Source organism: Oncorhynchus gorbuscha, linkage group LG17 (genome assembly GCF_021184085.1).
Source record: "Oncorhynchus gorbuscha isolate QuinsamMale2020 ecotype Even-year linkage group LG17, OgorEven_v1.0, whole genome shotgun sequence".
Classification (NCBI taxonomy): Eukaryota; Metazoa; Chordata; class Actinopteri; order Salmoniformes; family Salmonidae; genus Oncorhynchus; species Oncorhynchus gorbuscha.
The window spans coordinates 10,881,579-10,893,390 of NC_060189.1; the positions used below are offsets into that span (position 1 = coordinate 10,881,579).

The following is an 11,812-nucleotide window of genomic DNA, read 5'->3' on the forward strand; positions in this document are numbered from 1 at the left end:
TCCTTGTAGCCGAGCTTTGGCTCAGTTCGCTTTTAACAGGGAACACAAGTCATGGACTTTTAAAAAACAACCAAGACAAGACATAATTCATGTGGAAACAGTGGTTGTTCTGCAAGGCATGTAACAGTCCAGTTGTGTTGTCCTCGACGGTAAACTATTTCTATGATGTTTGGCCTTTTGATTCCGTGCTGTATTTTAAGACAAACATGTTGTCATGAGAGACTACTTCCAAAAGGGTTGTTTTTAGAACTGAGTGAATTTGAGGCTTTGTCAAGTCTCTTTTAACTCAAGAAAACCAATGTACTATTTTCTGTAACACATACGGGATTAGCAAAGATTTGCACAAGGAGAAACTTTTTCACCTCAAAAAGTGGGTTTTTTACTTTCTAAAAATACCAGTCCCCAATCATAAGATATTTCAGTGAAGCGTGAACAAAGCAGGTTTGTGAGGGCTTCAGCACTTGGCGTTCCTAGGACATTTCCTCTGCTCATGTGGCAGATCAAATTGCCTAACAACGTTTCAAATGTGACATTCATCCAGCAGAAATATTTTCTGAAATTAAGATTTAGTGATGTCCCTAGTACCTCACACAGGGAATGAACTTGGAGAATGTTCCTTCTGGTATTTTTGCACACATTGCTTGTATAGGTCACTGAACTGGAAGACTAGACTTTAGTGTAGGTCCACCCAACCTGGAAACTTTTTCATACACTTTTGTTAGAATAAGGAGTCATGTCAACTATCTGCATCCACAGGAAAAATGTCAAGATGGCTCAGAAAATAATGCTGCGGTTTGGTTTACATTTGGTGTTCCATTATACATTTTGGTGTTTATGAAGCAAAATTTACATACGATTACACCCTAAGTACAGTGGGACCCAACTGTTAGGTGGTAATGCTGTAACAATGCAGAATGTACTCTGGTCATTTCCTCCCTTTGGGGTGAATAGAACAGGAAGTTGCCATGTTTGGCCTGCCCTGCCAGTTTGGCAGCCCCTCGCGTTGTAGCGGGCTTCCTGTCTGCCTGCCCGTCGTCCCTGGGAAATGCAGAGCGGCCATTAAGGGTAATTGGCAACGTTCTGCAGCGGCAGGACGGATGGGATTCCAGCCAACTGTTACTAGTTTCAGGACTGCAGTCTTTTTAAATGGAAATCATAGGCCTTCGCTTTCAGACGTTTACTGTCATCTATCACTTTCCTAGAACAATGTCATTTGAGGTTGCGCGAAAGTACGCAAGTAGGTTTTATAGGGGGCTCATTTGCTAGTTGAGCCCCATGTAAATGATATCACTGGGGTAGCTTGCTTTTTCTCCCGATGTTTAGAGGCCATATCCACAGTCGCCTTGGCTTGCTAAGATTTCCCTTCTCACAGGCTGTTAAGTTAATGATCTAAGTGTTGTTTCTGTTTCGCTGTGACTAGACCGCTGACGACACGGACCCCAACCCTGGGTCGTGGAAGACGAGGCCGGCGCCCGGTGACCTAGATCCCTATGAGAGCGAGAGGAGCTCCAGGACAGCTGTAGGGTCCAGCAGAGGGATGAGGACCACAGCTTCCAGACCAGCGCTCTTGTCCAATAGGGGTCATACTGGCCTGGCGGAGGGAAGGACCGGGCGCGGCAATCGACAGTGGAGCAATCGTCAGACCGAGGACTAAACCGGCCAACCATCTTAGTCTCTCTACTTCATAATATCCAGGTAGGATATGTCAAAGCAAAGTCCCAGGAACCTGCTGTCTGGTCTAGCATTGCTTATTGATAAGAGTATGTTTAATGTCTGAGGTTGATATATATTGTCTGATAAAGTTTATATAGTAGGGGTGTAATGATACATGTACTCGTCCCAAACCGTTCTGTATGGGGAGCTCGGTTCGGTCTGCACTGTGAACCCGACTGACTGAATGATATATATATATATATCTCAGCAAAAAAATAAATATCCCTTTTTCAGGACCCTGTTTTTCAAAGATAATTTGTAAAAATCCAAATAACTTCACAGATCTTCATTGTAAAGGGTTTAAACACTAATGAATAAACCATAAACAATTAATGAACATGCACCTGTGGAACAGTTAAGACACTAACAGCTTACAGACGGTAGGCAATTAAGGTCACAGTTATGAAAAGTTAGGACTCTAAAGAGGCCTTTTTACTGACTCTGAAAAACACCAAAAGAAAGATGCCCATGGTCCCTGCTCATCTGTGTGAATCAGCCTTAGGCATGCTGCAAGGAGGCACGAGAACTGCAGATGTGGCCAGGGCAATAAATTGCCATGTCCGTACTGTGAGACGCCTAAGACGGTGCTACAGGGAGACAGGACGGACAGCTGATCGTTCTCGCAGTGGCAGACTGTGTAACAATACCTGCACAGGATCGATACATCCGAACATCACACCTGTGGCACATGTTCAGCATGGCAACAACAACTGCCTGAGGTACACAAGGAACGCACAATCCCTCTATCAGTGCTCAGACTGTCCGCAATAGGCTGAGAGAGGCTGGACTGAGGGCTTGTAGGCCTGTTGTAAGGCAGGTCCTCACCAGACATCACCGGCAACAACGTCGCCTATGGGCACAAACCCACCGTCGCAGGACTGGCAAAAAGTGCTCTTCACTTACGAATCGCGGTTTTGTCTCACCAGGGGTGAGGGTCGGATTCGCGTTTATCGTCGACGGAATGAGCGTTACACCGAGGCCTGTATTCTGGAGCGGGAACGAGGTGGAGGGTCCGTCATGGTCTGGGGCGTTGTCACAGCATCCTCGGACTGTAATGACAACAAGCTATCTCAATGCTGTGCGTTACAGGAAAGACATCCTCCTCCCTCATGTTCCCTTCCTGCAGGCTCATCCTGACATGACCCTCCAGCATGACAATGCCACCAGCCATACTGATCATTCTGTGTGTGTTTCCCTGCAAGACAGGAACGTCAGTGTTCTGCCATAGCCAGCGAAGAACCCAGATCTCAATCCCATTGAGCACGTCTGGGACCCCCCCCAGAAATGTCCGGGAACTTGCAGGTGCCTTGGTGGAAGAGTGGGGTAACATCTCACAGCAAGAACTGGCAAATCTGGTGCAGTCCATGAGGAGGAGATGCACTGTGGTACTTAATGCAGCTGGTGGCCACACCAGATACTGACTGTTATTTTGACCCCCCCCTTTGTTCAAGGACACATTCAATTTCTGTTAGTCTGCGGATCCTGTTCAATTTGTCTCCGTTGTTGAATCTTATGTTCATACAAATATTTACACATGTTAAGTTTTCTGAAAATAAACTCAGTTGACAGTGAGAGGACATTTTGTTTTATATATTTTTTTATATGTATACAGACACTACCTTTCAAAAGTTTGGGGTCACTTTGAAATGTCCTGGTTTTTTAAATTAAAGCACATTTTTCATCCATTAAAATAACGTCAAATTGATCAGAAATACAGTGTAAACATTGTTAATGTTGTAAATGACTATTGTAGCTGGAAACAGCACATTGTTTATGGAATATCTACATAGACGTATAGAGGCCCATTATCAGCCACCATCACTCTTGTGTTCCAATGGCACGTTGTGTTAGCTAATCCAAGTTTATCATTTTAAAAGGCTAATCGATCATTAGAAAACCCTTTTGCTATTGTTGGCACAAAGGAAAACTGGCCTTCTTTAGACTAGTTGAGTATCTGGAGCATCAGCATTTGTAGGTTCGATTACAGGCTCAAAATGACCAGAAACCAAAAACATTCAGAAGGCCAGTATCCCGGAGTTGCCTCTTCACTGTTGCCGTTGAGACTGGTGTTCTGCGGGTACTATTTAATGAAGCTGCCAGTTGAGGACTTGTGAGGCGTCTGTTTCTCAAACTACATACTCCAATGTACTTGTCCTCTTGCTCAGTTGTGCACCGGGGCCTCCCACTCCTCTTTCTATTCAGGTTAGAGCCAGTTTGCGCTGTTCTGTGAAGGGAGTAGTACACAGCGCTGTACGAGATCTTCAGTTTCTTGGCAATTTCTCGCATGGAATAGCCTTCAATTCTAAGAACAAGAATAGACTGACGCGTTTCAGAAGAAAGTGATTTGTTTCTGGCCATTTTGAGCCTGTAATCGAACCCACAAATGCTGATGCTCCAGATACTCAACTAGTCTAAAGAAGGCCAATTTTAGTACTTCTTTAATCAGGACAACAGTTTAATTTTAACGGACACAAAATGTGCTTATCTTTCAAATACAAGGACATTTCTAAGTGACCCAAAACTTTTTAGTGTGTGTATTTGAGATTCTTCAAAGTAGCCGTCCTTTGCTTTGATGACAGTTTTGCGCCCACTCTTGGCATTCCCTCAACCAGCTTCACCTGGAATGTTTTTCCAACAGTCTTGAAGGAGTTCCTACATATGCTGAGCACTTGTTGGCTGCTTTCCTTCACTCTGCAGTCCAACTCATCCCAAACCATCTCAATTGGGTTGAGGTCAGGTGATTAGAGTCCAGGTCATCTGATGCAGCACTCATTACTCTCCTTGTTCAAATAGCCCTTACACAGCCTGGAGGTGTGTTGGGTCATTGTCCTGTTGAAAAACAAATTATAGTCCCGCTGAGCGCAAATCTGATGGGTAGGCGTATCGCTGTAGAATGATGTGGTAGCCTGCTGGTTAAGTGTGCCATAAATTATAAATAAATCACTGACAGTGTCACCAGCAAAGCACCCCCCCCACCACCACACACACACACCACCTCCTCCATGCTTCACGGTAGGAACCACACATGCGAAGATCACCTACTGTGTCTCACAAAGGCACACCTGTTAATTGAAATGCATTCCAGGTGACTACCTCATGAAGCTGGTTGAGAGAATTCCAAGTGTGCAATGCTGTCATCAAGGCTAAGGTTGGCTACTTTGAAAAATCTAAAATACATTTTGATTTGTTTAACACTTTTTTTGCTTACTTACTGCATGATTCCATATGTGTTCTACAATGTAGAAAATAGTAAAAATTATGAAAAACCCTTGTGCATTCTTTTGACTGGTTGTGTGTGTGAATAGAAACACTAGGCCTGTAGACTATGCCAACACTGCCTCTTGAGTAAATCTGAGCTGAATTTTGTTTTTCAGGCTTTTCCGTTAAAACAACTACAGCCTTAATTGGCACATTTCAGACTGTCATTTTGTGAGACGCAGTCAGGAACTAGTTCTACACGATGGCGAATGTTGGGGTCGATAAACCAGGAAGATTCTCCATCGTTTAAATCTCCAGCTCGGGAACATTTTGGCTTCCCAGTAGATTTACAACGGTGATGGACAGAGGATATGTCTCCACTGCTCAACCAGAATAACCAGAATAGCCTATGCAGCTGCCAACACCTCAGACAAGTTGACACATTTACGTCGACTGGAGCAAGACGTAAACGCTTCAAGCAGCCCTTCACAGCTGATTCTGACCGGACCAAATAAATGACAAGAGCTATAGGTATGTTTATAGTCGCGGATATGCGTCCCTTCTCAGTGGTTGAGAATAGGGTGTTTCAGCAGCTAGTGAAAGTGCTCGGGACGCGTTATGAACTGCACCCTCTCGGCACCCATTTCAGTAAACGGGTAGTACGCACTCTATATAAGCAAGCTAAATCAGCTGAAGTTGTCAGTGAATTGACCAGTGCACCCTGTGTAGCGCTTACTAAAGATGGATGGACTTCCAGGGTTACAGACAGCCCATCACATTACCCTGGAGCAGGAAATGAGAAGTATCTTGCTAAAGATGCCCCCTTTATGAGAGTCAGTGCACATATTGTTCTCTTTGTAAGGAAACATAATAGCATAGACATATAAAATGTCTGAACCATGTTCACATGTTGATTTCACATGCATATTGAACTTTATTTTAGTGAGTAATCGTGTTTTTCCATTTAAAATAATACCAAGTGTCGGTACTCCTGTCGGTGCTCTCATCGGGCATTATATAACTCATGATCATATATGGAGTTAGGAATACCAACACTTTGGATTTTCTTAAATATATTCAAATTAACTACAGTGACTATTGGCATTTCATTTTCCTGCTCTACCATAACTGAACCGTAACTGAACCGTAACCCCAAAACCGCAATAAGTACAGAACTACGACCCCAATCCGCAATAAGTACAGAACCACGACCCCAAAACCGCAAAATGTACCGAGCCGTGTGTGTGGTTATTGCTGTATAGTGTTTAAACTGACTAGACAAAAGGAAGGATCATCTTCTCATCTCACTGAAGCTCTGTAATAGCCATGACTACTACAACAGGAAGGGTCATCTTCTCATTTCACTGAAGCTCTGTAATAGCCATGACTATTACAACAGGAAGGGTCATCTTCTCATCTCACTGAAGCTCTGTAATAGCCATGACTACTACAACAGGAAGGGTCATCTTCTCATCTCACTGAAGCTCTGTAATAGCCATGACTACTACAACAGGAAGGGTCATCTTCTCATCTCACTGAAGCTCTGTAATAGCCATGACTACTACAACAGGAAGGGTCATCTTCTCATCTCACTGAAGCTCTGTAATAGCCATGACTACTACAACAGGAAGGGTCGTCTTCTCATCACACTGAAGCTCTGTAATAGCCATGACTACTACAACAGGAAGGGTCATTTTCTCATCTCACTGAAGCTCTGTAATAGCCACGACTACTACTGTATTTCTATGGTGGGAATCATTTTAGAACTCGGCCAGAGGATAAAAATTTGATTCCAGACTGAGCCACTGGACTGCTTGACTGCACTCGTTACTTTAATCAAAGGATGTGCTAGTTTAATTACTCCTACTCTAATGATTCCAGCCCTCTCTGAGTGTATGACTTGTGCTCTCTTTTCTTCCAGAGCTCTCCATCCCCCCCGCCCAAACTGCACAACAAGAAGGAATGTACTGCGTCCCACATCTCTAATCCCCCCCCAGCAACAGCAGTGGCAGGCAAATTCCTGCCAAGTCCCTGTCCAGCAACAACCCCATGCTTCTGAGTCTAAAAACAAGATGTCCACCTGTAAAACCTTCCACCACAACGTCCATGTATAAACCCTGGATGACTAACTGGGTACTGTATTGAAGCCACCGCGCAGCCATCTTGATTTTTCGAAGCTATGGAAATGCATTTATTAATGTCTACATACGTTTTTGACATTCTATTACAGACACCTTTGGCAATACTTTAAAAATATATTATGTGAGCTAAACATAAAAATAAAAAAACGTGATGAAAAAATATCCCTTTAAGTATTTTTTTGTAGAGTACTAATGTTTACTCTACTCTCCCCACTACAACAACAAAATACTTAAATACATGTCATTTTGACCGTAAAACATTGCATTGAAATACTCTAGAATACATTCCTATGGAGGGCTGCTCATTCTAGGGAGTGCCAATATGGCCGACCGGTGGTTTCAAAGCCTCTCAGTGGTTTATACAGAGTGTCAGCAATCCAGGGTTTATATACTTCATTGATCTGCACAGACCTCTTCAGTTGTATTATAATATGCCCATATACAGTGTCGCGATGGAGTGGTCCCCACCACCCTCTTCCGCTTCTTCTCCTACCTGATGTATTATAATGTATTGCTCCGACTTGACAAGGGAGAGACGCTCACTCGGGTGACTGGGTCTAGAGGTGTGTGTGTGTGTGTGTGGGGGGCGAGAGAAGAGGGGAGTGACACAGGAAGGAAGGATTTGTTGTCTTTCAGGATGGACCGTTACAAGACCTCACTTTGGAACTTCTCAGCGGCGCTCCCCCAAGCTGCACCAAGATGTGACCAAAAACAGGGAGCGAATTACTTCTATTTTTTTTAAATGTCTTCTGATCTCGGAAATGTGTATATATGTTTTTTTGCTTAATTTGGTGAGCTTTTGTCCATGTGTTTGCTTCATACTGACAACCATAGCAGGTTTTGCAGGGTTTTATTTTGCACATCGTACACATACACCTATATCTATTTTTAACCTACAAACATGACTATCGTCCCAGAGAATGCATAATGTGGGCCTAAAAGAGGGTTGACTGTAGGGCTTTGGGGAAGTTTGCATGTTTCAACTTAATGTATAAGAGGAGCATTTTGGAGTCATGTGCCTCCAGTTTCCCAGCATGTTGTCTGCTTCACGGACAACAAAGACAAGGACCCTGTCATAGACACGTTCTTTATTTTCTTATAGGCTGCAAACTCAATATCCTCTTCAACATCTGTCCCTGTGCAATAAGGAAGATAATAGCCAAGTACTTTGATCAACAACCTTCAATTGTGCTTCATTTGGTTCCTCAGTAATTCGCTCCCTGTTGCCCTCCACTGTCTCTTCCCCCTGCTCAACGGGACTTTAGAATGTGTCTATTGTGACACACAGCAGAAAGGAAGGTCCACCCCCTTTTGTCTGCACTCAATGAATGATGGATTGCATTTATTTAAGCTTGGGGGACATGCATTTGTCATCTGGAACAGGACTACTATTCCTATGGTGCTCTGCTTCAGCGCACTTTCCTCCAACTGTAACTGATGCTCTGGATCTAGCAGTAAAATGTGCTGCGCTGCTGTGAACAGCCAATCAGACATAAAAATTCTCCAATCACCAAAAGGAACAATCAGTCCAGATACACGCGACTGTGTTTGCGGTGCGATTCGTCTCAACTTCTCCCTGTTTCTGTAGAAGTGTATTTTGTTGTAATATTTAAACTGGACTTTTCATTGTTGGATTAGGGAGGTTTCTCTGTCACTCTGGACAGAAACAGAGATCACTGGGTTGCCATGGAAACACAAGTAGTCTGGCAGGTGGTGAGACCTGATGTACTCATATAGGCAATACTCTGTAAACTCTGAACTGCAAACTCTGGTAGGAAGTTTCCCCTTGATACTGGTCAGTCATTGTCATTTAGCATTGCCTGTGTAGTAGCAGCCGGCCAGCCGTTTCACTGTTAGATTTCATATTTATTTGTTATTTACCACAAAATGCATATAACTATTTTTGTCATTGTGAATGTTGTAATTTGGTGATGGGGACCTACCATTTACAGTCCTTTAGATTTCATAGTGTATTGATTATGGGAAATGGAAGAAGTCAATTACACACAAAGAATGCAAATATAATCACTCCTAACCCCGAAATCACCACGTTGTATTCCTCTAACCTTGTGGAAATGTGAGGTGCAATTCCCCTCCTGCTGGCTACACATTACTAAGCTGTTGAGCCTAGGCTGTGTGAATTACTCCCTAGTATTTCTGTCAAGGTTGGTCTAAAGATTGTGTGGACAAGTATAATGAATGCAGTCATTACACATTTGCAAAGATTTTCACATTTGTAGAGAATATTTTATAGAAGACCATTGTGGTTTCAATTGAAGAAAAATCTACTGACGAGTAAAAGACCCCCACCCCAATCCTTTGAATTTAATCATTTTTTTGTCCCCCCTCCAAAAATCTTCAAAGGACCCATTAAAATAATGTTCGCTGGCCAAAATGTTCTGATCTTTCTATTTTTCCGGCCAGAAGTGCTCCAGCTCGGCATCATAAAGCATTAGTGTTGCCATGTGGCCCCTTACATGGCTACTGGCCCATCCTGTGAACATGTGTTCAGTGCAAACACACACACCGCTTGATGTTGTTCAGAAGCCTGGTGCTGATGTGCCAAGGGCTACGTGATGACTTATCCACTTCAGAAGGCTTCTGTTGTTGACCAGTCCTCTGTTACCAGGATGACAACTGCCAGAAGGCCACTCGTTCCAAATCTGTATTTCCGACCTCATCCCTTCTTTCCTGCAGTGGTTCCAGTTTCCCTCCTTCCTCCCTCCTCCTTCCCCTTCTTCCTTCCCCTCCAAGAATGCCTTGATTCTTAACGACCGTGATAAGTATTGCTAGGTCTGAGAGCCGTTTTACAGTCTGCCAAAGCTTGCCGGCAGACACTGATATACAGCCCCCGGGTAGCCGAAAGGTCAAAGGTCAAGGCTGGAGCTAATCGCGTCTTTCCCTTGGACTTTGGGGGTTATACTGTGAGGAAAGCAAAATGATTTGGCAGCAGCCAGCACTAACCCGAAATGGAGGCAGTTGATGAGTGCCAGTCAGAACTGGCTCGCGCCGATGTGTAAACCAAAATCCACGTGCTGGTTGTCCATCATAGCCAAGGGGTTTATGTGTGATGCTCATATAAGTGTCTGTGCAGACTCTTGTTTCGATTCACTCACTGGGGACAGTTTGATAGTCTGCAGTTGGCTAGTGAACTCCAGCCCATCTTAATGAGATGCTGTTTTCAGAGGCCCGTGTCAAAGTTGAGCCCAGGAACATTACAGGTTGTCATTCCCATTAGACCTACATCACCATGGGTCGGCTATCATCATATTTCATTGATCCTATGATGCAAGGCCAGCACCCTTGTCTGCTCAGATAATCAAGAGTGATCACTGCTGTAGGGAGATTGACCTTCTCCGATCATACCTAATCTGACAGAGGGAGACTAGGATTAGACAGGAAAAACTTCAGCCAATTTTTGAGATGAGAACTAAACTCTTAACATTCCTCATTATGTAACTTCTGGTATATAAACATCTGTTATTTACGAGCCATTGTTTTTTCCCCCTCTTACACAGTAGCGTAGAAGGTAGTTAGTGGAGCGGGACCAGAGAGCAGAAATGGCTCTTTGGAGTGACTTGCCATTCGTCCTGTAAGGCCTCTTGTAAGGCGAGGGTTCATGGTCTCTTTGGACATCAGAAACGGTAATCTGCACTTAACCAGCACTTAAATTAAGACCCGACATAAGTAAGACCCGACATAAGTAAGACCCGACCTAAGTTCCTACGTAAGACCCTACATAAGTAAGCCCCCTTTTAGCCGCCCTTTTGTCAAACATTGCATTTGCGTTTATCCCTGAGAATTGTACTCCACTCTTTGATTTATTTTCTTCGCTGAATGTATGGTCATCAAAGATGTTTATATATATATATATATATATATTAAATGTGTGTTTCTGCACCGGCCAAATTGAAAAAGTTGCTTGGAGCAATTGCGAAACAACTTGTCTGATAATGTGAGGAGTTGTGGACTGTCACGTTTATTGTACAGATTATTATAAAGTCCTTTTTTTTTACAATTGATTTCCTGAGCACTTATGTGTCTCTGCCTTCTAAAACTGTGCCATAATCATTCCATAGCATGTCCAGTTTACAGTCTGAGACAGCGTCAGTGTTTTCCAAGATGGAGTCCCTGTCTCCAACTATTTGTGCTGAAATAAGGGGAAATATTACATTTGAGGGTTTCTTTTGTTTTCAACTCATGTATTTTTTTGTTTCAGTTTTGTAAAACAAAAGATGTCTTATTTTGGAAGCTGTTGTATCGGATAGATTTTATTTAAGAAAATCGTGTAATTTTGTAAAGTGGGCCTTATTGAAATATATGTAGGATTTTGTTGTTGCTAGATATGCATCTTTCTCATTAATGCACTCCTGGAGAGTACTTCCTGTTTTGTTTTGTTTTAATGTGAGAGATGTCATGATCTCGAGCTATGACATGAGATGGCAAGCCAACAGAGACTTGTCATAGTCTCTGTCGATTTGAGAGTAATGTACGTTTTATCAAGAGCGCGTCTGCTCTGTCCACGCAGTCTGAAGTCATTCTCCATGTGGCGTCCTGGTATTAGTAGTTCAGGAATCAGTCATTCTAACAGGTTCTCTGTTTTCTCTCTCATATGCATTCGGGGTTTATTCATCTTGTGTGCTGTATGTAAGTGCTGCCAAAGAAAGAGATGTTCAGGCCTCGAGACACGCACACACCTACACACACTCCAACATGAACAACTGGATATTCTCCACACACACACCTACTCACACTCCCAC

General features: G+C 43.3%; 1 protein-coding gene across 2 annotated transcripts in view; it reads left to right on the forward strand.

Annotated features, from left to right (window-relative positions):
* LOC124002142 (leucine zipper protein 1-like) overlaps nt 1-11,812 on the forward strand; it is a 75,303-nt gene extending 63,491 nt beyond the window's left edge. For both annotated transcript variants that reach the window (XM_046309450.1, XM_046309449.1), the window contains 2 exons: nt 1,421-1,695; nt 6,833-11,812. In XM_046309450.1, coding sequence (XP_046165406.1) covers nt 1,421-1,654 — 234 coding nt within the window. In that variant the 3' untranslated portion in view covers nt 1,655-1,695; nt 6,833-11,812. The remainder of the gene's footprint in view (nt 1-1,420; nt 1,696-6,832) is intronic.